The sequence below is a fragment of the Vulpes vulpes genome, chromosome 14, assembly GCF_048418805.1.
Source record: "Vulpes vulpes isolate BD-2025 chromosome 14, VulVul3, whole genome shotgun sequence".
Taxonomy (NCBI): Eukaryota; Metazoa; Chordata; class Mammalia; order Carnivora; family Canidae; genus Vulpes; species Vulpes vulpes.
Genome location: NC_132793.1, coordinates 29,014,435 through 29,039,381, shown reverse-complemented (window position 1 = coordinate 29,039,381; position 24,947 = coordinate 29,014,435). Strand labels below are relative to the sequence as shown.

The 24,947-nt window shown below is 45.1% G+C and overlaps 2 protein-coding genes across 2 annotated transcripts; both read left to right on the top strand.

Moving 5' to 3' along the window:
- Window positions 1–573: 573 nt before the first annotated feature.
- ZNF343 (zinc finger protein 343) lies at window positions 574–22,906 on the top strand. The gene is made up of 10 exons (XM_026012400.2): window positions 574–963; window positions 1,135–1,193; window positions 5,552–5,678; window positions 16,378–16,529; window positions 16,831–16,954; window positions 18,666–18,777; window positions 20,696–20,848; window positions 21,380–21,518; window positions 21,846–21,971; window positions 22,623–22,906. The coding sequence occupies exons 1-4, from the start codon at window positions 846–848 to the stop codon at window positions 16,419–16,421; spliced, it is 348 nt and encodes a 115-aa protein (XP_025868185.1). The 5' UTR covers window positions 574–845; the 3' UTR covers window positions 16,422–16,529; window positions 16,831–16,954; window positions 18,666–18,777; window positions 20,696–20,848; window positions 21,380–21,518; window positions 21,846–21,971; window positions 22,623–22,906.
- Window positions 13,663–22,906, top strand: SNRPB (small nuclear ribonucleoprotein polypeptides B and B1). Its single transcript, XM_026012399.2, has 7 exons — window positions 13,663–13,948; window positions 16,378–16,529; window positions 18,666–18,777; window positions 20,696–20,848; window positions 21,380–21,518; window positions 21,846–21,971; window positions 22,623–22,906. Exons 1-7 carry the CDS (start codon window positions 13,946–13,948, stop codon window positions 22,631–22,633), a joined length of 696 nt encoding a protein of 231 aa, XP_025868184.2. The 5' UTR covers window positions 13,663–13,945; the 3' UTR covers window positions 22,634–22,906.
- Window positions 22,907–24,947: the final 2,041 nt, after the last annotated feature.

The window sequence follows — 24,947 nt, the reverse complement described above, 5'->3', positions numbered from 1 at the left end:
CTCAGGTAGAAATATTTTACCTTAGATTTATACACATGTATCCACACACATATATATCCAAACACTCACACACCTAATCAGTTTACTAAAAGACAACTGGAAGTTGTCCTCTCATGGTAGGTTTTCTGACATTAAACTGTCTTGTCCATTTCTGGGATAAAGTCTACTTGGTGATGATGTTTTATTATTTCTTTAAGGTACAGCTGGATTTAGTTTCCTAATGTTTTATTTAGGATTTTTGCATCTAGTTTTATAAGTAGAATTGACTACTGGTTTTCTTTCTCTCTCTCTTTTTTAAGATTTTATTTATTTATTCATGAGAGATACAGAGAGAGAGAGGCAGAGACGTAGGCAAAGGGAGCAGCAGGCTCCCAGTGGGGAGCCTGATGTGGGACTCGATCCCAGGACCCCGAATCATACCCTTGAGCCAAAGGCAGATGCTCAACCATGGAGCCACCCAGGTGCCCTGGAATTGTGCATTTTGACAGATAAGGAAGAGTGGCAGGGGCCAGACTTGAGGGTATACAGGCTGGAAAGGGATGAAGGAGTGAAGTCCGAGGAAGCCCTGGAGCCTGAGGTGCCACGTCAAATGAAGAGGTATGAGAGGACAGGGCCCCTGTGGAGGAGGCCTGGGCTCCGGGCCCACAGTCAAGCTCACAGCATTGTCGAATGGCATCTCCATAGCACAGGTCCTGGCTTCATGGAAGCAGGATGGGCTTTTACAAGTCAGACACCCAGAAGTCAGCCCAGGCAGCACAGGCAGCACAAGTTGATCTGGAGATGAGGTAACTTCCACTGGCCCTTGGGCAGAATTTCACGGCAGATGCCAGGCTGACTCTGGGGCCATGATGTCGCCTGACCCTCTGCCCACTGAGAGCAGGGCCAGGGGACGGGTGTTGCCTCTGAAAGACAGGGGAGACACAGAGACCATGAAGGAACGGACTCAAAATCACACAGCAGAAGGTGAGAGCTGGTGGGCCTGCAGAGGCACCGGGAGGGGGGCGGGGGACAGCGAGCTGGGGTTTGGGGAGGATGGTTCAGTGCCCCGGGCTCCTTCCTGCCCCTCCGGCCGAGAGGAGCTGCTCTGGGGGCGTCATAGGCGCCGACCCTCAGAGCTGCTGTTTCTTCCCCCAGGTTTGCCTTCTCCAGCTACCGACGGGCTCCAAGAAAAGGAAGGCAAGCCCCAAATGCTGGTGAGTCGGGTTAGTTTTTTTTTTTTTCCCCCCTGAAATGCTGGCTTATTTCCCAGAGAATGAATGCATATTCACTTTCTCTCTCTCTCTTTCTTTCTCTCTCCCCCTTTTTCTTTCTTTCTTTCTTTCTTTCTTTCTTTCTTTCTTTCTTTCTTTCTTTCTTCTTTCTTTCTTTCTTTCTTTCTTTCTTTCTTTCTTTCTTTCTTTTTCTTTTCTTTTCTTTTTTTCTTTCTTTCTCTTTCTTTCTCCCTGATTCCATTTATTTATTTATTCATGAGAGACAGAGAGAGAGGCAGAGACACAGGCAGAGGGAGAAGCAGGCTCCCTGTGAGAAGCCCGATGTGGGACTTGATCCTAGGATCTCGGAATCACGACCTGAGCCGAATGTTTTATTTCTTGGAAAGAGGAAAGGCATTGGCTCATGCCTGTGTGTCAGAGACTGTCTTAGTCATTTGTGTGTTTTTCTTTGTTGCAAAATATACCCAAGAGTATATATTAAGAGTCCAGGAAGCGTTTCAATGTAAGTGGTATTTTTGAAAAACAGATCATTAAAATTTTAAGTGTACTTTTAAGTTTTACTCCATATCTGCCCTAAGGAAACTGCACACTGGACATCTTTTTACTTTTGTATTGCTGAATTTTTAAAAAATTGTTATCTAGGGATCCCTGGGTGGCGCAGCGGTTTAGTGCCTGCCTTTGGCCCAGGGTGCGATCCTGGAGACCCGGGATTGAGTCCCACATCGGGCTCCCGGTGCATGGAGCCTGCTTCTCCCTCTGCCTGTATCTCTGCCTCTCTCTCTCTCTCTGTGACCATCATAAATAAATAAAAATTAAAAAAAATTGTTATCTAAATTCTAGTTAGTTATCATACAGTGCAATATTGGTTCCAGTAGTAGAATTCAGTGATTCATCAGTTACATACAAATGCCCTGCTTAATGCCCATCACCCACTTAGCACATCCCCCACCCATTCTCCTCCATCAGTCCTTAGTCTGTTCTCTATAGCTAAAGAGTCTCTCTCTCTCTCTCTTTTTTAAAGATTTTATTTATTTATTCATGAGAGACACACACAGAGAGAAGCAGAGACACAGGCAGAGGGAGAAGCAGACTCCTCTCAGGGAACCCAATATGGGACTCGATTCCTAAACTCCAGGATCACACCCTGAGCCAAAAGCAGAGCTTAACCGCTGAGCAATTCAGGCATCCTGAGTGTTTCTTTTTTTAAAGATTTAATTTATATATTTATTTGAGAGAGAGCAGGGCTCTATCCCAAGGACCCTGGAATCACGATCTGAGCCAAAGACAGTCGCTTAATGGACTGAGCCACCAGGTGCCCCATATAGTTAAGAATCTCTCATGGTTTGTTTCTCTCTTTTCTTTCCCCACCCCATGTTCATCTGTTTTGTTTCGTAAATTCCACATATGAGTAAAATCATACGAATCACGAGAGACCTGTTGCCTTTTTTCCAGTTTGCTCATAGAGCAAGGATCCTGAGCCAGGAGGGGCAAGCTGAGAAAAAAAACCATGCTGTTTAGTGGCCCTCTTTTCAAGCAGGAGTGTTACTGAGAGCTGATCTTGTTCCTTGCTCCAGCTCCCAAGAATTGCCAAGAGGCGCCAACGTCCTCCCCTGGGGGAGAGGCAGGTCTAAGAACTGAACCAGCAGTGTGCTCCCTCAGGTGACTGGCTTTATTTGGAACTAGCATAGGAGGTTGAAGTCTCAGCAGTGCTGCTGAAAACAATGGGGATTTTGGTGGTGAACAGTTAAGGGGAAGCTGCAGTTCCATGAGACCAACAGGCTATATGCTTTCTCTTTTTTAGGAAATTAAAATACCCAGTAGAAAGGCCAGTTGCCCTAGTGATGACAGTTAAAATACACTTGCAGTTGAGGGAGCCCAGGTAAATGTGTGATCACAAAGCACCACTGCTTAGGTTATAAGAAGTAACTTCACAGGAATCAGAGAATTAGAATTGTAGAGTCTTTGTACTGTTCTGAGTTTCAAGAGGGATGCACATTGCGAACCTTTCATTCCTTTTATGCCTGCTTCCGTCTGTAATATCTGTGGTCAGGGGTAATATGCTATGTGTGGTCCTCAAGGGTCGCTATCACCATCAGACCCTATGCCTGGAGCGTTTGGTGTGAAAAGCATTATCATCAAATGTGTCTCCAGTATTTTCAAGTTAAATACCTATTAAATTCCTTGTTAAAAAAAAATCTAGGGGCACCTGGGTTGCTCAGTGGTTGAGCATCTGCCTTTGACTCAGGTTGTGATCCTGGGGTCCAGGATCACCAAGTCCTGAATCAGGCTCCTGTAGGGAGCCTGCTTCTCCCTCTGCCTATGTCTCTGCCTCTCTCTTCCTGTGTCTCTCGTGAATAAATAAATAAAATCTTTTTAAAAAATCTAAATTGTGAGCACTTAGGTCACAGAGTATTAAAAGTATGTGGATCACATCACTTTTTTTTTTTTTTTTTTTTGGCACTTTCACCTGCTGCCGCAAATTCTGAAGATCAGGTGTGTAAGCTAGGAAGTGTCCTCATTGTGCACTACTGCTATGGGCAGACTTTGTAGATCATCAGCAGTTTTCTGAGGAAAAGAAGCACTTTAACCCGACCAGGTTAACATGTTTTTGTTTGTTTTATATTTGATTGAGTTGTAATAGACATATAACAAAGTATGCAGTTCAGAAATGTACCCAGACTCTCAGGAAGTGAACACAGCCATGTAACCAGTGCCCAGATCAAGGCGCAGAACACTGCCACTTGTGAGTATTACACTCCTCTAGGCCTTCTAGTCTTCCAGACGATACTCCCCCAAGGATAGTCCTCTCCTGCCTTCTAACATCACAGATTCTTTTCCTACTTTTTGCTTTTTTCTTTTTTGTTGTTGTTGTTTTTTAATGAATGTCATCACATAGTCTGTACCCTTTTGTGTTTGTTCAACATTGTGCCTGGGATTCATTTATGGTAGTATTTGTGCTTCATTTTTCTTCATGGTTTGTTTTTTATATGTTTTATATGTTTTTATATGCCCCCCAGTAGGCAAGGTATTCTTGAAGAAGAACAAAGTTGGAAAATTTCATTATCAGCTATCAGGATCTCTCATGATGCCAGGGTCATTAAGACAGGGATATTGGTATAAGGATAGACAGGTGGGCCGGTGGAGCAGAAGAGTCCAGAAATAGGCCCATACATAGACAGTGGCCTTACTCATAGTAAAAGGACTGCAGTGTGTGGAGGTAGACTTCAAAAGAAGTGACATAATTGGTTACTGGCCATGATGTGCACCTGCCATTTACATAGTGATTGGCGGACTGGAGAGCTGGCCTCAGAGTCTGCTTGAGGCCGTTACTTGCAGTTAATATGCCACAGTAACTGACATTTGAACCATTTTGGTCGGGGTTTGGTGTTATTTAACTAAACTATGGCAACTGAGATTTGCACAAGGAATGCCTGTACTTAAAATGGGTGAATCTTCTAAAGCAGTGAATTTTAAATTATACCTTGATAAAGTGTCAGGTTTTAAAAGAAGATTAAATTCTCTGTAAATGTCCCTTCCCTTGAACATTACTGCCATTCCCCTGCCAACTGTTTTGCACACATGACATACTTCGCTATGTGACAAGTGAAGCATTAGGGGCTTTATTTTTAGCATTAGGGCAGGGAAGAGAGATTTTATTTTTTTAAACGATTTTTTATTTATTAATTCGTGAGAGATACACAGAGAGGCAGAGACACAGGTAGGGAGAGAAACAGGCTCCTCACATGGAGCCCAATGTGGGACTCGATCCCAGGACCGGGATTACGTCCTGAGCCAAACGCAGATACTCAACCGCTGAGCCACCCAGGTGTCCCTACAAAGACAGATTTTAGTAATCTGCCTCCCTTACAGATGCACATCACTGACCCCATCTTTTCTTTGCAGTTGAAGATTGTTCCATTTTTTTCCTCTAACTCTTCACCGTCCTCTGATGCCCAGCACAAGCCCCCATGTACCTGTGCTCTCCTTCTCCAGCCCATCCTCTCCTCATCCATCTCAGAGTTTAAAATAAATAAAATGAATCCTCAAGGTCACTTTCCTGAGCATTGCTTGGGGCTTGCAGATTGATTTGCAGATCTTTTTGCCAGTGAAATCCCAAGGGCCAGGAATGTGTTTTTATGTGTCAGCTGTGTGCCCCTTAGATTTTAACACAAAGCCTATAGGGGCCCAAAGAACTTGATACAGAGAACTGTGTACTCTGAAAAGAACTAGGTCAACTTCTCACATATCCAGGCTCTCCAGGGCCATCAGAAAGGATCGACTCCTCACACTGGGAAAATGGATGGTGGTTTGCTGTCTATTAACCTACTGCTTGTTTATAGGTACCGGTTACACTCCGGGATGTGGCTGTGGTCTTCACGGATGCAGAATGGAAGGGACTAAGCTCTGAACAGAGGAACCTCTACAAAGAAGTGTTGCTAGAGAATTATAGGAATCTGCTCTCGTTGGGTAAGGATGTGTTATTTCCTTCATTAATTCAGTAGAGATGTATTGGCTATCTACTTGTGCCAGAAAACATTTTAGACACTTAGAACACATTAGTAATAAAATAGTAACCCCTGCCCATTAGGGCTTACTTTCTAGTATGTGGTGACAGACGACAAACCAAAAGCTTTAGATGCAGGGATCTCATAACACGGTATGTTAGAAAGTGATAAACGCTACAGAGTATAACATCAGGATAGAATAGAGCAGGATAAGGGAGTATTGAGTGTGAGAGGTGCCTGACTAAATTTTCAACTGGGGATTTGAAATCAACGAGGAGGGACCATGTGACCAAAGATAGAATGTGTTAAGGGAGTTGGAACTCTGGGTGTCTGTGTTAAGAGCATTTCTGGTGCAGGGACTTGTTGTGCTAAAATGTTCCAGAAGGGATGTGCCTGTCGGGCATAAAGAACTGTAAGGTGACCAGTGAGGTGGGAGAGAGGGGGACAGTTGGCAACGGAGAGAGTAGTGAACATGTCTTCTAGTGCAAAAGGCACAGTTACGTGTCAGAGTTTATATGGCTTTTGGGTTTCGTAAGTCATATTTTTTTTTTCATTTACTTAAAAAAACTTACATTGGTTGTTTAAACCTGGATTGGTAAACACTTTCAATTAGGACATTACTCTGGATCAAGAGGTGGCCAGCTTTTTCTGTAAAGGGCCACATAAATTTAGGCTTGTGGGCTATATGGTCTCTCTGTAACTGTTCCGGGGTTGGCCCTTGGAGAGTAAAATTGCCACAGACAACATGTAAGCGAATGAGTGGGGCTATGTTCCGATAAGACTTGATTTGTGAACCCTGAATTTTGAATTCCATATAATTGTTATGTATCGTGAAATATGATTATTCTTTTGACTTTTTTCCCCAACTATTTAAAAATTCTTGGTTGTGGACTATATAGTAGGAGACAGCCAGGTTTAGCTTGTGAGTTGAGTTGTCCCACTGCTTGTTCTAGCTTAGTGCTGCCCAGTAGAAATATATGAGTCAGGTGGGCTATTTTAAATTTCCTAGTAACTGCATTCTAAAAAGCAAAAACAAATGGGTGAAATTAATTTTAATAACATTTTCTTTAACCCAGTATATAAAAAATCTTACCATTTCAACATGTAAGCAATATAGAAAAGTTAGATTTTTTTGGTACTAAACCTTCAAACTCTGGTGTGTATTTTCTAGTGAGAGCACATCTTAATTCAGACTAGCCACCTTTCAAGTGCTCAGTAAACCCGTGTGACTCATGGCTACCACATTAGATCGTGCCGTTCTAGATATTTTATCTAGATAAAACATGTAGAGAGGAGTCACATTTTTGGAGACACAAACTAGTTTCAGGCAGAAATTTCTTCAGCAGTTTCCTTCAAATGGCATAGCTATTTCCCCGATATGAATTAATCACATTTTCTTCCATTTCCATCTTGTCCCTTGTGTTTTGATCTGATTCCATCAATTTTGGGTTCATCCATTTTGGTCTGGTTCTGTGGATTTTGATTTAGCCTTAGCTGGTCAGCCTAACTAGATTTTGTTTTTATTTTTAGTTTTCTCTTGTCCTGTTATTCTCTTCTTCTCTGTTATTACGTTTAATGGGTTCAAAGGAAAATGTTAAAATGACCTAGTTCATATTATTCGCGATACTGGAAGCCTCGATTCCTTTATTTTGCTCAACACATAATATTCTACAGTTCTCCAGTCTCTCATGGGCTCTTTTGGGCTTTTTCTCTTATTTCTTTCTCTGTTCTTAGGCTGATCCAGAGGACTAGTATCACATACTTTTTTTGTTGTTGTTGTTTTTCTGTATCTCTATTCATATCCTTAAGGAATTTGTGAACTTTAATGATTTTGCCCATCACATATTACGATAAAACCATTTTCTCTGTCACCTGTGCTTTACCTTTATATTTCTATTAGGTTATAAGACAGCACAAGTTTATTCTTAGACTTGTCAAAAATTGAGATCATAGTGTTTTTCTTCCAAAATAAGCTTTTCTTTTTTTCTCGAATTCTTTACATACTCATGTTATGATGTCTCTTCTTCTCTACAGCTAGAAATAAGTGGGCCAATTTCCACTGAAATAATCTTTAAAGCTTTCCTAGGGGGAATTTTTGAGTTAGCTTAGACTAGATAATTCTGTGATAACAAACCCCCTCAAACTTTGGTGGCTTGTCATAGCAAATGTTCCTTTTTCACTTATATTGCCTTTTGTCTAAGTTCAGATGTAGTTCAGCTCTTTGGTTCTGGAATTCAGACAAAAAGAACAGACTCATCTGAGTCATGAGGTTGTTAAGAAAGAGGGGAAAAGAGCAATGATGGGATCACATAGTGCATCTTTTCTTTATTTTAAAGATTTTATTTATTTATTTGAGAGAGAGATTAAATGAGCACAAGCCAGGGGACGGGCAGGGGGAGAGGAAGAGGGAGAAGCAGGCTCCCTGTTGAGTTCAGAGCCTGATGCAGGTCTTGATCCCACTACCCTGAGATCATGACCTGAGTTGAAGTCAGCCACTTAGACAACTTAGCCACCCAGGCATCCACATAGTACCTCTTAAAACTTGTTTGGAAGTGGCACTAGCTTTTCAGTCATCATTGGCCAAAGCAAATCCCATAGCTAAGTCTGATGTGCTTGTGATGGGATTGGTTTGGACATAAGGTGCTGGAATCCTGAAATCATGGGCCATGTTTTTCTTGTCTAATACTGAATCTACAGAGCTTAATAGAGAACCTAGCACTTAGAAACTTCTAGTAAGTATTTGTATGTGGATGGGAAGCCTGAAATTCAGATTTATTTCTTTTTAAAAAAATATTTTATTTATTTATTTATTTGAGAGTGAGTCAGCATGAGAGAGAGCAGAGAGCACAATTGGAGAAGGTGGGGAGAGGGGCAGAGGGAGAGGCAGACTCCCCACTGAGCAGGGAGCCTAACATCCCAGATCATGACCTAAGCCAAAGGTGGATGCTTAATGGACTGAGCACTCAGGTGCCCCCACAATTTATTTCATATATAATCTCTGTAACCACTGATTGATATACCGTTTCCTACATTTGGAAGCTCTTCAGACCAAGTGGCTTTTTACGTGGATCAGTCTTGTTTTGTAATAAGAAAAGTCATGAAGGTGATTTCATATAGGTCACAAAGACGGTTAGGTCCAAGTAGAACTGAGTAATGGACAGTTACGTGTTGATGTCAGTATCGATGGCTTAGATTATTTAGTAGAAAGGGAAGGTGAAGGTAACTGAAGCTGTTTACAGCACACAGTGCTTACTTGAAAGGTTCCTGTCTCACGTGTTTTGTTATGGATTTTGTGGAGTGCAATAGAAAATGGAATGTGCAGAAATGAATATAAAGGAATTATTGGTGAGGAACAAATTGTGTTGTATATGTATTATTAATTACAGATGTGGCATAAGATGCTCTGTCCTAGGACAAGACAGAGCTGCCCGGCGGCCCTACGTAGGGCTTCTCTAACTGAAAACTCTCTCTCTCCAGCACAACCAAAGCCAGAAATCTACCCAGAATTTGCCTCCTGCCTTCTGGCCTTCTCCTGTCAGCAATTCCTAAGCCAACATGTGCACTAGATCTTTCTGGGCTTATATGTAGAGAATCAGTTCCATCCAGCAGACTCTGGCCCCTGGCATCAGGAGCAGCAGTATCTTGCTCAGAACTGCTGGAGTGGAAATACAGAAGGTCAACAGAGGGAAGGTGGCTCCCAACCCTTGTGTGGGAGGACAGAGGAGACAGAGACCTTAGGTGTATTCCTTAGCCTGCCCCCGGGACAGTCAGCAAGAACTAGAGAAGGCATAATGGTGGTAGAAATAGAGCCCACCTTAGCTCCAAGGTGAAACCTCGTGCAAACAGACTGAGGAGCGAAAGAAGCCTCAAAATCTGGAGCAGTCAGCAGTATGGACTGTGAACCAGATTGTAGCCTGAAATCATACTTAATTACAAGGTAGAGGACCCACTTATAAGGGAAACCCTATGATTGCAGGGAGTATGGGCGAGGCTTTAAAGTTAAGTTGACCCACATCAGATGCCATTGGACACACTCAATGGAGAAGCCTTATATGTGCGGTGAGTGTGGCCGAGGCTTCAGTGAGAAGTCATCCTTCATCAGACATCAGAGGACACATTCAGGGAAGAAACCCTATGTGTTCCTGGAATGTGGGCAAGGTTTTAGTGATAAGTCAACCCTCAGAAAACACCAGAGGATGCAGTCAGGGGAGAAGTCTTATGTTTGTGGAGTGTGACCAAGGCTTTTGTAGTATGCCAGGTCTCAGCATACACGACTGGACACACTTGGGAGAGAAGCCTTCATCGTGCAGTGAGTGTGGCCAAGGCTTTAGCCAAAAATGACTCCTCCTCATTCACCAGAAGATGTACTCAGGCGAGAAGCATGATATTTTCAGGGAGTGTGGGCGAGGCTTTAGCTGTAAATCAAATCTTATCAGAACCCAGGGGATGCAGTAAGGTGAGAAGCCTTCTTTGGGCAGGGATCTTGGGCAAGACTTTGGCAATCTATCAGACTGCGACCCAAGTGCCAGGTGAGCAGTAGTCCCTATCTGTGCATGGAGTGTGAGAAGAGCTTCAGAGACATGCTGGTCCTCACCAGGCTTCAGGAACATTCAGGAGAGGAGCCTTATCTGTGTGGAATGTGGGCCACTTGGTAGCCCCAAGTCAAGCCTCATCACCCGAGAAGGATGCACTTAGGTGGGAAGTGTGTGCAGGGGCTGCAGGGGAGGCTTTAGCAGTAAATCCACATTCACCCAACATCCTGTGGCCATCTTGGGAAGCAGTGTCATGTGTTCAGGGAGTGCTGGTGGATCTCAGCAAAAGAAGAGGCAGGCAGGCAGACAGGATAAGGTGGCGTGCTCAGGGAGGAGCTGTGTGCTTGTAGGGAGTGGAGATGAGACTTGGTCAGCCTTTGTCACATAGGGTAAGGATAATCTGTATGTGGACACCCTGGGGAGCTCTGCCCAGATAACCTCTTTGGGCCAGCACCCCTGCCGCTCCACATTACTGTTCCTGGGGCTGCGCAGAGGAGTTCCTTGCTGGGGCTTGCTTGAAGCCACAGGGAACTGCACCCTCCCCACTGGTAGCTCTGGCTTGTGGCCAATTGATATGGGGAGACAACACCTCCACAGGGTCACCAGAGATCCAGAGGTCCCCATCAAACAGAATGGCTTCTTGGCCACACATTGCAGGTCTGCTTCTGCCCTCATTCTCTGAGAAACCACTCAACCCTCCATTTTGTTGTCTCTCTGGGGAATCCATCCTGAGACACCTTAAGTGTGCAGGGAGTGTGAACAGGACTTTGGCTAGAAGTTACCCCTCAACAAAGCCCAGAGTATACAGAACAGAAGCTCTGCATGTACGGGGAGGATAGGCCAGGGCTTAGGAAAGGCACACCTCAGAATCCATCAGGAAATAGCTTTCTTGGGAGAAGCTTTCCAAGGGCCAGGAGGGAGGCTGGGAGCAGGATGTGATACCTCATCTTGTATCAGAGGACATGCTCAGGGAGGGCTCGTGGGTGGAGTTTTAGCCTGTTGTCTCTCTCTCTCTTTTTAAGATTTTATTTATTTACTCATGAGAGACACATGGAGAGAGGCAGAGACACAGGCAGAGGGAGAAGCAGGTTCCCCGTGGGGAACCTGATGTGGGACTTGATCCCAGGACCCCAGGATCACAACCTGAGCCAAAGGCAGATGCTCAACCACTGAGCCACCCAGGTGCTCCTAGCCTGCTGTCTCTTCGTAACAGACTTCAGGGGACAGAGGACTTGCCGGCTGTAGACCACTACCTCATTCATCTCTGAGGGGCTTTCAGAAGTCTTGAGGAAAGGTGGGTTTTCCCATCTGTGCAGAATGTGGGCCACTCAGTAGCCCTAAGTCAAGCCTCACTGCCCAAGAAAGATGCACTTAGGTGGGAAGTGGTGCAATGGCTGGAGGAGGGGGTCGTTGGGGGGGGCACCCCTCGGCATATATAACTGGACACATTTGGGGAATAAGCCTTCCTTGTGTGGAGAGTGTGGCCGATGGAGACTTGTAATAAGATGGAGTAAAAACATAGAAGGCTTTACTTAAGTAATCTAGGAATGGTCTACTTGTTTAATTTTCATACATCAATTCTTTCCCCATTTCTCTTGGCCTTTTGTTCCAGTAAAATCCTCTTTGATCAGCTCAGGCTGTGTACCTCAGTCTCTCCCCTGTCTGGAAAGGAATTCAAATCCCAGCCTGGATTTCCCACATGAATCCAACCCTTGAGAAACAAGAAGTCCCAAATCAATCTAATAGGTTTACAGGGGAATCTGACTGAGTCTCTGCATGGGCAGGATGACCTAGGTTCTGGAGACATGCCAACTGAAGGGAGGGCCTTCCCAAGTCTCTGGGCACTGGAGGGCTATCACCTCTCCTATCGAGCTCCCTTTGACTTCTGGGAAGGCTCTTTTCCCAGGGTGGGTCCTTCCTTCCTTTCCTTCCTTCCTTTCCTTCCTTCCTTCCTTCCTTCCTTCCTTCCTTCCTTCCTTCCTTCCTTCCTTCCTTCCTTATTTCCTTCCTTCCTTCCTTCCTTCCTTCCTTCCTTCCTTCCTTCCTTCCTTCCTTATTTCCTTCCTTCCTTCGTCTCTGTTGAATCATTCTCTACCCTCTGGAAGTACTGCTGTTCCTCAGTGGTCTGTTCATGTCCTCTGGATCCAGGGACCCTTTAACCACACTCCCACTGCAGTCTTCCAGATTCCAGGGTCAGGTCCTTTAACTGTCCCCCAACTGTTCTCTAGCCCCCAAATTACTGCTTTAGGCTTCTTAGCTATTCCCTGTGTCAATTCATAGGTCTAAAGACCCCTAAACACCGTCCTGATACCATGCCCCCTCAGGCCTTCATCCCTGGGGTCCAACCTTGCTAGTGACACCCCCCATCATCCCTCGAAGACAACCTAGCTGTACATCTGCCCTTGTTTGTCAGCAATGAGATTCCTAGCATAATCTTTTCCCCGGTGGAAATGGAATATAATACCATGCTATGCTGTTTTTATTTTCTCCCAGTATGCATGATATATCTGTTTGCTGCAGCCCTTCAGGTGCAGACACTATGCAGTATATGCTTTGCGTCAATGTCACCCTGGCTCCCCATGCACATCCAAGTCCCTTGGTGACCCTGCTCCCAGCTGTGGTTTGCCTGATGACTGTAGACCAGCTCTGGCCCATGCAAATCTTAAAAAAAAAAAAAAAAAAAAGATTTTATTTATGAGAGAGAGAGAGGGGCAGAGACATAGGCAGAGGGAGAAGCAGGCTCCCTGCGGGGATGATGATGCGGGACTCGATCCTAGGATCCCAGGATCATGACCTAAGCCAAAGGCAGATGCTCAACCATTCAGCCACCCAGGCGTCCCTCACCATGTTATATTTAGTATATTAGACCTCCAGGTCAAGCAGGTGGCTGGAGTTTTTGGCCACGAGTTAAATAAAGCGCCCAGGGTTAGAGGAATAAATCTGAATGAAATTCCTGAGCATTTAGGTAGTATTCACAAGTCATAGGACTGGATGGGATTGGTTGATTGACTCATTTGTTCATGGAAATATGTTTTGAGCTAAGCAGTGTTCTAGGCATTGCGGTAACGAAAAATACACAAAGGAAAATCTATACCCTCAGAATTTCCATCCTAATGGGGAGGAATAACAACAGAAACACGGTATATTAGGGATCACCATTAAGGGGGAAGATAAAGCAGGTAAGGGTGGGAAGGCTGCAGTTTAAATAAGGATGGCCAGGGAAGTCCTCAGTGGGAAAATGTTACTTGAGCTGAAGTCCTGAAGGATGTTCGGGCAGGAGTCGTGCAGGTACCTGGACGACTAGCATTGCAAAGGTGCTAAGGCAGGAGCTCGTCCAGCAAGTTCACAGAAAAGGACAGGCCGGGGAAGAGCGGTGGGACCTGGAGACCCAGAGGTAATGGGGAGGGGCGGGGCGGGCAGCTCCGGAACGGATTGAAGCTAGGGAGGTGACCAAATATCCCGGGAAAAGTTGTGTGACGTTGGCCCCGCCCTAAACTCCCGCGGGGCTCTAGGCTCCCAGGTCGGCGTTTTGGCCGGAACTCAAGAGCCGACGCCGGGCCGGAAGTAGTTTTTACCCGACCCCATTTTATCCGCGGCCGCACTTCCGGTAGCGGCGGCGGGAAGCGGTGCAGTGGCGGGCGTCTAGGCCTCTGCTGAGGGCAATCCGGCGGGAATCGGAGCCATCAGAACCGCCACCATGGTGAGGACGGGCAGGCCGGCTGCGCGGGAACTTCCGAGTCTGTCGTGGAGTGGGGACCGCGGCCGGTCGGGAGGAGGTCGTGGGTTGGCCGCTCATGGCGGCGAAGGCCCGGGCCGCAGCTGCCGCGTCTGGGCGGGGGCGACTCGGACCTTGGCCTCTGGACGGGTTGGGGGAAGGGAGGGCTGGGACCGAGGGACGGAGGCCGGGGTCGCTTGGTGGTGGCGAGGATGGGCCCGCGGCTGTCCGCGCCGCTGCAGCCACGGTGCTTGGGATCCTGCAGGCACGAAGTAAACTTTTGCGCAATAAATGCGCGTTTGGGGTTTCGGAACAGACATGAGAGCCTCAGGAGGACTCGTGAAACGGGGTGAGGGTCTGAGGGGGACTTGCGGAAAGGGGGGAGGACTTCTGGCCGAAACTAGAGAGTGTGCTTGGGTCTAGTAGATGGGAGGAGGGAATGGGAGGGAAACCGAAAATGGAGGAAGGGTTCGACAACTCCTTTGCGGGGCAGGTCTGTGTGTGAGCGTGTCTGGCTTCTCAGGCACTGGGGCTAACTCACTCAGTTCGCTTTCTAGTTGCGGACACAGGTAATATGATCCAGAGTGGTAATTAAGCACTGCGTAAAAGTAACGGTGGGGGGGGGGGGCGGGATAAGAACTTTTTCCTGAAGTAGATGGTTCCTGAGCAGAGCCCTAACAGGTTGTTACAGGAGTCTCCCCAGCCTCGATGGAAGGGAGTATTGTAGATTGGGAGGACTCCAAGAGCAGGGCGTGAAGGGCCGCACTGTTGAGAGTTCCTGCAGGGGTCGAGGGGGAAGGGATGGAAGAAGAGATGGGAGGAATGGGCAGGAACCTGGCTACTAAAGGCTTTCCATGCTGCCTGATCCCGTTGGTGATGAGGGATGCCGTGGAAGGATGTAGCCAGCACAATGACGTGGACGCAGTTGTGTTTAGAAAGAGCGCTCTGTTCTGTGGCTGTTGCGTGTTGGGTGAACCGAAAGCCGGGATTGTTTGTAGGATTGGTTTGGAAGAGTAGGCACTGGATTCAGTCTGTCTAGGTTCCAAACCAGCTTCCTGGCTGTGAGACAGGGCAAGCTACTTAACCTCTCCTGACCTCAGTGGCTGCATCTGTAAAATAGGAATAATAATTAGCCTGGTTTTTAGAATTAAATGAGATATTTAGAGACTGCTGGGTGGCTCAGTAGTTAAACATCTGCCTTGGGCCCAAGGTGTGATCCTGGAGACCCGGGATTTAGTCCCACATCAGGCTCCCTGCATGGAGCCTGCTTCTCCCTCTGCCTGTGTCTCTGCCTTTCTGTATCTTTCATGAATAAATAAATAAAATGTTTAAAAAAATAAAAGATATTTAGTGCTTGTCACAGTGCCTGGTACGCAGTGAATGTCCAGGAAGACTTAGCTATTATAAGGTGGACAGACCAGTAAATGTTGCCATAAGGCTTCAGATCTGTGTGGCTAGAATCTAGAGGGCAGATTTAAATGGGGACACTGGACTCTTAAGTTAACCAGCTTGTAGCTGGTTAACACAGTCATTTGAGGGAGAGTGAGCCACATAACTTGTGTCTCTAGGCAAGGTTCTGATCCACACATTGGTGGGTTGAAAAACCTGTTCTTGTCCAAGCTTACAGAGATGAACAGCAAGCACAGTAACTGGCAAGAAGACGACGCTTGGAAGGCTGATACACAAATCAAATGCCAGGTTATTTCTAGAGAGGTATAACTGCCAAAGGCACCTGGCAGTTTGCGTTGTGAGGTCTATTTAGTCTGTCTTACCAAAGCTACCTTGGAAGCCAGGCTATAAAGCAGAAAAGGTTGTTGGATTGATAAAGAAGTTTAAAGACCATTATGTGTTCAAACTGATGAGCACCCTGGCCACCAGAAAGTTTCCCTCCCAAAGACAGTTTTGGAGGCACATTAACATTTTTCATTTAGGGATTCCATTCGCCTTGCCTCCAAGCTCATAGGCTCCTTTCTGATAATAGATTCTTGCTGATTGGATCCTTAGTGCCAATCATTCCAGCTGTTTTACTCCGTCCTTTAACTGGGCTGTGGGTGTTCCGCAGCACTGGAGTCACACACCTGTAACCTGCATAGTGGCAGATGGCTAATCTGGTATGGGGGGATTGGATTAGTTTGGAGATACCTTACTCCTCACCCCTGAAACTGACACAGCAGACACACAGGCAATTGTAATATGAAAAAGACTGATTTTAAGGGAGAGTAAGAGAGTTGTGGGCAGAGGTCTGGGCTGAACACTGGGTGTGGGAGAATTCCCCGGGAAAGGAAGACAGAGCTGAGAAGCTGTTGAGAGAGAGAGCCATATGGAAAAGAAGGCCAGAGCTGGTTTTTAGGAAGGACCAGGGATATATAGGTTCAAAAGAGCTTGACTCTCATCCTGCTGATTTCTCCTTGCAGACTGTGGGCAAGAGCAGCAAGATGCTGCAGCACATCGACTATAGGATGAGGTGCATCCTACAAGACGGCCGGATCTTCATTGGCACCTTCAAGGCTTTTGACAAGCATATGAATTTGATTCTCTGTGACTGTGATGAGTTCAGGAAAATCAAGTGAGAATTGGGCTGCATGGGGGTGGGATTTAAATTGTGAGTGAAATGGACTGGGTGGGTGGGCCAAGCGACAGGTAGTGATGTAGCCAGCTGGTTCCTTGGTTTGCTCTCCTGTGTTAGAGGGCAGATTTAAATGGGGACACTGGACTCTTAAGAAATCTCCTTCGTTATTAGCCCGGCAAGCCTTGCTCTCTAGTTGTAGCTGAATAAAAGTTGTAAGGAGGGCTGCTAGGCTTTTTGTTTCTCTGACTTTGTGTGCCCCTGGGTACTGGGGTAAAGGGCTCTCATGTTCTCCCCACAGGTGTGTAAGGGGGGAGAGCTTGATTTTCTGGCCTCATTGCCTATTTGTAAAGCTGTAGCCTAAAGGGCTCTCCCAATGCAGCCTGGTCTGAAACTGCTTTAAGAAGCCTCTGACCCTCTTCAGGGTAAGTGCTCAGCTTCCCGTGTGGGTTTGGGGCCAGTGATTTTTGTTGGCATTTATAGACACAATTAGAGATATTTTCTACCCTTCTATATGTAATTGGATAATTCCCTTGTCTTAAGACTCACAGATTTTAAGCTTCTGGCCTATTAAAAAATGTGGGCTAGCTTTTTGTGCATATTACATTCAAGGCATCCTGAGGCCCAAAGAGGTTATGTGACTTCTGTCATCATTCAGCTCTCTTTGGCCACGTGCAGTGGTCCATGTTATGTTGTCGGTAGCTATGAATTCCTTTTGATTCCCTTTAGGGCTCTTGTTTTCTTTTTGTGGCAAGAGGTCAAGAAGTACAAGAGACAGTGTGGTAGGGATGGCTGAGTGCCAGGTACACATTAGAGAGGGGCCAGCAGGTCAGCATAGAACTATTCTAAATGGTTCTCTCCTGTTGTTTTAATGAAACTATTCTGATAATTAAAAAAATGTTTATTGGAAAACATTTTAAAAATACATAAAAGTGTATGAAGATTTAAATACCCAGAATGGTGGGATATTTTTTTTGTAGCTTTTTGTTTTATATGTTTTTTTTATTTTTATGGAAGAACAATACATGCTTTTATTTTAAAAGAAAATTTAGATAAGGAAAAAGGAAGAAATGTTCACCCACAGAAAACTGCTGTTAATTTAATATAAAAAATATTAAAAGGAAACCTATAAGTTTTTAAAGATCAGAGCATTTTGTCTTTGCTTTTAGAATATTAGTTTTGGCTTTTTCTTCACTTCCCCTATCTTGCACAGTTTATTTCTCAGTTTACATTTACAGTTGACACTTGAACAACCTAGGGTTTGGGGCACTGACCCCATGCAGTTGAAAATCCACGTATAACTTTTGACTCCCTGCCCCAAACTGAACTACTAATAGCCTCCTGTTGTCCAGAGGCCTTGCCAATGACCTAAACAGATTAACGTATATTTTGTATGTTATATGTATTATATACTGTCTTCTTACAATAAAGTGAGATAGAGAAAAGTTATTAAAATCATAAGGAAAATATATTTGCAGTACTGTATCAAAAAAAAAAAAACTACATACAAGTGGCCCCACACAGTTCAAACCCATGTTGTTCAAGGGTCACCTATATAATTTGCTCTCCTGTTGTGGTAGTTACATTGGGAATGTCTGTTTTTGTGCTTTGAGGACAGAGGTGTAATTTCTATATAGTTAATTCTTTTATTGTTTCTATTTCTGAGGTGAGATGAGGACTGTAGTGACTTATTCTATGGGGCTGACTTGGTAGTGGAAGGGTGTTGGCGTGCAAAGGGCTGAGTGGGGTTCAGTGGACTTGAGTTGTTCCGGCTGCCTCCTCACACTGACCAGGCCTTAAGCTGGAGGGAGGGAGTAGGGTAATGTCAAAGAAGGTTGGACTGTGTAAAGGCCTTCCTGATAGTTATGGACTAACATTTGAGCCAGGGCTGGGCTTTAACTCTTATCCTGTCTCTTGGTCAGTGCATCCCCTTGCTGTAGGAGACAGCCACTTAAAGGGGCGGTGAGTTCAGCCTGTGAAGACTGTCCAGAGGAGCTGTCTTAGAGAAAGTTTTTGTACCATTTGTTGGGAGATAACAGTGTAAAACAGATCTTGGAGGCCCCTAGACAGGTGAATGGAGCTTTACCCTTTTCCTAATGCTTGCTTTTTTATTTGTTTTCCTAAATCCATTTTCAGGCCAAAGAACTCAAAACAAGCAGAAAGAGAAGAGAAGCGAGTCCTTGGTCTGGTGCTGCTTCGAGGGGAGAACCTGGTCTCAATGACGGTAGAGGGACCTCCTCCCAAAGATGTAAGTCTTCCTCCAGGGCCACGTTAAGGTGGGGAAGCCCTACTGTGAGCCAGACTCTGTGTTAGGTTCTCTGCATTACTCACAGGCATCCTCTGATTTTTCTCCTGCTTTTATATATAATGCAGTCTCGAAGAGGTTACCCCACAAGTAGGAAGTAGAAATGGGGAACCAGAATTGGAGGGTTCTAACTTTAAAGCTCTCCTCTTTTCCCTCAGCTGCTGTACACAGGAGAAAAGGCATCTAAGGCCATCTGGTCAGTTCTTAATGTGATGGCATTCTACCTGGACCTTGAACTGTCCTTTAACTCCAGGGGGCACCTGGGAGGCTCAGTTGATCAAGCATCCTACTCTTGATTTCAGCTCAGGTTGTGAGATTGAGCCCCACATCAGGCTGCACGCTCAGTGGGGTGTCTGCCTGAGATTCTTTCCCTTTCCCACCCCGAACCACATGCTCTTACTTGCACACTAACTCTCTCTCAAATGAATAAATCTTTAGAAAAGAACTGGAGAACTGGGTTAAGAGGGGATGAAGAAACCAAAGGACTTTAATTTAAAATGCTGGATTGTGGGGTGCTTGGGTGGCTCAGTTGATTGAGCTGCCAGCTCTTGATTTTTGGCTCAGGTCATGATTTCTGGGTTCTGGGATCCCATCCTACATTAGGCTCCACACTTGGCGGGGTGTCTGCTTGAGGATTCTCTCTCTCTCTTCCCCTTCCCTCACTTGCTCATGAGCGCTCTCTCAATTAAAAAAGAAAAAGTCCTAACTTCAAATAACAGAATGTATATATTTTGTACAGTTAGAGAATAATAGTTAACATTTATTAAGCATCTGCTGTATACCAAGCAGTTCAATATTTTAGTTTCTCCTTACAAGCAGTTTTTTGAGATAAATTATTCCCACTTAATAGATAAACAGGTTTAGTAACATGCCTGAGTGTCACAGCTAATAAATGGTGAAGCTGGCATTTGATCCCAGGCGGTCTTAGTTCCATAAACACCAAGCTCCATTTAGAAATAAAACAGACTTTAGAGCGTCTAACCAGGTTTTCCCCATTTTCATTTTAAGACATCATCAAAGGAATAATTGTCCTTAATTTTACTTTTGTCCACATATGCATGTTTTTTTTTAAAATTTATGTGTAATATGTATATGTAATACTTTGTTTTGCTCTTTCACTAAACACTGTAAACAGTTTTCCAGTTACTGTATAGTTTTTAAAAGTCATGTTAAAAATACTCTCAAGTGAGGAACAGAGTACTTACCCCAATCATTTCCTTCTTTTCTCATACATTGAGACTCATACATTGAAGCCTTTCCAATTATAAATGCAAGGGATTTACCATATTTTTTGGTTAAAGTATATGTCTATATTCATAACTCTTGGATTGGTTTCCAGTAGAAATTGCTACTGTTATATAGGTCATTGTAAGTCTTCGTGACCACAACTGGTCATATGATAACCCAAGTCCATTGTACTAATTAATACTAAAGAAGACCGATGAGGAGGTAGTCCCAGACTGTGGGATTACATGCCCAATTTCACCCACTAGGTGAGAATCAGCTAGGATTGAACCTCATTTCTCTGATGCCAGGTCAAGTGCTCTTGTCTGCTGGAGCCTTTTAAATGGAGTCCTGGCCCTTTGTTGATTTAATTTTCATAGGAATATTATAGGTTGAGTTGTGGTGTGTTATCTCTAGACTTTCTCTTAAGTTCTTCTAGCCTATGGTAGAGGTGACAGCTAGGCACATAATCTTGGGTGGAAGAGGAATGGTATTAACACATATGGGTGGCGGGGTAGTGTTTTTAAGGTGTTTCGATGCCTCATGTATCTTAGGGGCTCTCTTGGCAATGATATTCCAAAGTGTACTTCTGATTCTCTAGGTCCCAAGCATTTTACCATATTTCTTTATTTCTTAGACTGGCATTGCCCGAGTGCCACTTGCTGGAGCTGCCGGGGGCCCAGGGATTGGCAGGGCTGCTGGCAGAGGAATTCCAGCTGGTGTTCCAATGCCCCAGGCTCCTGCAGGACTTGCAGGGCCAGTCCGAGGGGTTGGTGGGCCATCCCAGCAGGTAAGGAGTTGGGGGAAGGCACCAGCTTCTTGTGATTAAAATGAAGGATAGAGAGAGAGGGCCCACAGTTTGGGAAGAGTCCAGAAGAACCAACCTCCGACCATCAGGATGTCAGTATTTCGTTGTGCTTTATATGTAGTCCTAGAATCAGATGAGAAGGAAAACTTAACATTGTACATTATTTTGATGCTATTGAAGTAAAGAGATGCATAAAAGGTATTTTTGCTGCCCGTTTTGGGGCAGAATGTTGCCATGACAACATGAGCTATGCTCTCTTACAGCTTGTTAGTAGTTACACCAACAGTGCTGGTGCTTTCTATGATTTGGACTGGGCCTCCTTAACTCAGGCCTGGTAGATGGGAATGAGCATTCAGGCTTGGTCTTCTCTGGCAGATGGTTTCAGATAGCCGGGTGCCTCGGGTTGTAGCTTAGGGGATGGCACGTCTGCTGGGTCTTAACTGAGTTGAGGGAGAGTGGGATGCTGTGTTGCACTGCCCTGTTCTGCCTGACTCTGCTTCTGTGTCCTCTTAGGTGATGACCCCGCAGGGAAGAGGCACTGTGGCTGCTGCTGCAGCTGCTGCCACTGCCAGCATTGCAGGGGCCCCGACCCAGTACCCGCCTGGCCGTGGGGGTCCTCCCCCACCCATGGGCCGGGGGGCACCGCCTCCAGGTGAGGAGCCCTTTAAGGAGACCACAGCTACCTGATGGGAGATAACCTGAGCTGGATTCATGATGAGACATAAACATTGACTGAAACTGATGATGAGTTTGGGTAATTAAGCAGGATTACTCTGAGATCCAGCGTGACTGACCATGGAACTAGCCAGACAAGAGCCATAGGGAGCCCCACCTTTTGGCTCAAGACCCAGTTTCTTAGGAGAGACTGGGAGGGTGGAAGGTCCATCTGTCTCAGAACTTGGTGGACAGCTTTGTTATGTTGCCTGCTACCTTTTCGAGGCAGACACTTGAGCTGTATTCTTGGGCCTTTTCTCTGTAGGCATGATGGGCCCACCACCTGGCATGAGGCCTCCCATGGGCCCGCCGATGGGGATCCCTCCTGGTCGAGGAACTCCAATGGGCATGCCCCCGCCGGGGATGCGGCCCCCTCCCCCGGGCATGCGAGGTAAGTACGAACAGCAGTGACTTGACTTCTTTAGAGCATGTTGGGATGGGAAATGGAGGGAAGGTTAGATTTTGCTGTACCTCTGTGCTTCTAGGCCTTAAGCCAAGGGAAGTGAAGAGTGCAACTTTGTCCACAAAGGAAAGAGGGAAAAGGCATTTCTTAAAATCAGCGTTCCCTCCCTCTTAGAGCAATTAGAGTGGTCCTATACCCAGGGCTTTTCTCAGTGTAGAAGGCAGTGTTCTGGGGGCACTGTGAAATACATTCTGAGAGTCCCCAGCAAAGGCCCTGGGATTGTCTTAGGCCTTTGGTTGTTTCTGTTTAACTCCAGTTTGAGAAATGTTGAAATAGATAATGGGCCCTGAGAGCTTAGCATCCTGCCTCCCAGATTGGTGTTCTTTGCCCCACGCTATAGTGGCCTTTAAGATAACCCACAGCCACAGTGGGTGATCCCTGTCTCTAGTTCAGGCTTTTTGTTGGTGGGTTTTATAAGCATAGAAATCCATACATATCCGAGAAGTCCCTAGTTAGTGTGTATGTTATGTCCCTCTGATCCCTTGGTACCTGCAGGGTGTGGGAGGCTGGGGTGGCGGTCGGGGCTGGGGATTTGAGTTGCTGATCAGGCACTGACTAAACTTCTTACTCTTACTTCAGGCCTTCTTTGACCCTTGACCACAGAGTTATGGAAGTAGCTCCACAGAGGCGTGGGCCCGATTGCCACAGACGTGTTTGTTTGTTATGCCGTTGTTCTTGGAGTCTCACAGGATTGTCTGGTTTCCCTTTCAGGGCCCCCTCCCCCGGGAATGCGCCCACCAAGGCCCTAGACTCATCTTGGCCCTCCTCAGCTCCCTGCCTGTTTCCCGTCAGGCTGTACATAGTCCTTTTACTTCCTTGTAGCCTGTGAAACTAGTTTATAATAAACTCTTAAGAATATTGTATTCGGTGTGTGTTTAATTTTAGAAAATGAGGTCCTTAATAGAGTCAAGAAAGGTAGCCCTGGAAAAGTTAGCACTAATCTTAGCTGCTTCCCTTATAAAATATTTTAATACACATTCACAGAGATGCACAGCCTCATACTGAGAATTCACAAAATGGACGAGACATTCCCACGTACCAAACTGGCAAAGATGAGTTTGTTGAAGTGAATACTCATGCTGTTGGTGATGGTGAGTTGGCAAATCTTTGGAAGACACTCCTTTTGATAGCCTTTTGTGCAGTACTTGAGATTATATTCATTTTCACATGATAAAGTAGGAGGCAGATACTAAAAATGGTAACCAATCCTATTGAGAGGGGAATCATTTTGGTATAACTTTCTCCTAGCATCACACACATGCATATAACCTAGCCTAACTTTTTTCTTTTTCTTTTAACCTAACAACTTTTGAGTTGGAGATATCCATGATTTCTTCCACATAAAGTCTGTGTTTAATAAGGTAGTTACTGAGCAGTACTCCAGTATTGAGCACATCAAGCTTCAAGGGTACAGAAATAGAAATGGACGCTATTTTTTTTTAAATTTTTATTTATTTATGATAGTCAGAGAGAGAGAGAGAGAGAGGCAGAGACATAGGCAGAGGGAGAAGCAGGCTCCATGCACCGGGAGCCCGACGTGGGATTCGGTCCCAGGTCTCCAGGATTGCGCCCTGGGGCCAAAGGCAGGTGCTAAACTGCTGCGCCACCCAGGGTTCCTGAAATGGGCACTATTCTAATGTCTGGGGGAAGACCTACAAAATGCAAAGGGGAAAAAAAGTGATGTACTACTGAAGTGGTAGGAATTTCTTCAGGAATGTAAGGTTGGTTCAAAGTAATGAAATACACATTAAAGAAAAAAGCCACGTGATCATTTTCACAGATGCAGAGAAAACATTTGACAAAATTCTGACACCCTTTTTCATGGTAAAAACAGCACATTAGGAATAGAAAGGAACTTTGTAAATGGGTTTATTTGGAAAATTCACAGCCAACATAAAAAAACTCCTTTAAAGGAACGAGTTATGGGTGTCCCCTTTAACCACTGCCATTCACCCTTGTACTGGAAGTTGTTGCCAGAGCAATTTAGGTAAGTAAGAGATACAGAAGTTAGAAAAGAAGTAAACCTTGACAAATCTCATATATAGAGAATATCCCAAAGAAACCGTTAGAAAACTAGAGCTGACAAATTCCACAGTTGCAGGGCCCAAGTTCACACAAATCAATTGTGTATCTATACACCAGCAACAATCTGGAAAGGAGATTTAAATCCTTACATTATGGTAGCATTCCAAATAAAATACTTAGAAATCTATTTAACCAAGGTGAAAGATTTGTACACTGAAACTAAACATCTTGAGAGAAAATCTAAATGAAAGACCACTCCTATTTATGGGATTGAAGACAATATTGCTAAAATGGCAATACTCTCCAATTTATAGATTGAGTGTAATCTGTCAAAATTCCAATGGCTTTTTTTTTCTTTTTTAGTATTTATTCATGAGAGACACAGAGAATAGCAGAGATACAGGCAGAAGGAGAAGCAGCCTCCATGCAGGGAGCCTAATGTGGGACTCGATCCCAGGACTCCAGGATCATGCCCTGGGCCTAAGGCAGGCACTAAACCGCTGAGCCACCCAGGATCCCCAATGGCTTTTTTCTTTTTTCCAGAAACAAGTGGATCTTCAAATTCCTAAGAAGCCATTAGAGGCCCAATTAGCAAAACCAATCTTGTAAAACGTTCAAAGTTGGATGTTTCACACTTCCTGATTTCAAAACCTAGTACAAGTAGTTTCAGTAGGCACTGTGGTATAGACATACAGACCAACGGAATAGAATTGAGAATCTGGAGATAAAGCCTTGTTTATACAGCTAACTGATTTTTTGGGAAGTGCTAAAACCTTTTTATTGAAATACGTTCAGCAAACAGTGCTAGGACCATTGGATAACTAACGCAGGAGACTGAACCTGGACCTCTGCCTTACTCTGTATGTCACTCGTTAACTC

What these genes read in the sequence shown, in the direction of transcription:
- ZNF343 (XM_026012400.2), top strand. Translation starts at nt 846, where the DNA reads ATGATGTCGCCTGACCCTCTGCCCACTGAGAGCAGGGCCAGGGGACGG. An exon ending in TCAAAATCACACAGCAGAAG is followed by an intron (nt 964 to 1,134) that starts GTGAGAGCTGGT and finishes TTCTTCCCCCAG; the next exon opens with GTTTGCCTTCTCCAGCTACC. An exon ending in TAGGAATCTGCTCTCGTTGG is followed by an intron (nt 5,679 to 16,377) that starts GTAAGGATGTGT and finishes TTCTCCTTGCAG; the next exon opens with ACTGTGGGCAAGAGCAGCAA.
- SNRPB (XM_026012399.2), top strand. An exon ending in TTGGTGGGCCATCCCAGCAG is followed by an intron (nt 20,849 to 21,379) that starts GTAAGGAGTTGG and finishes GTGTCCTCTTAG; the next exon opens with GTGATGACCCCGCAGGGAAG. An exon ending in CCGGGGGGCACCGCCTCCAG is followed by an intron (nt 21,519 to 21,845) that starts GTGAGGAGCCCT and finishes TTTTCTCTGTAG; the next exon opens with GCATGATGGGCCCACCACCT.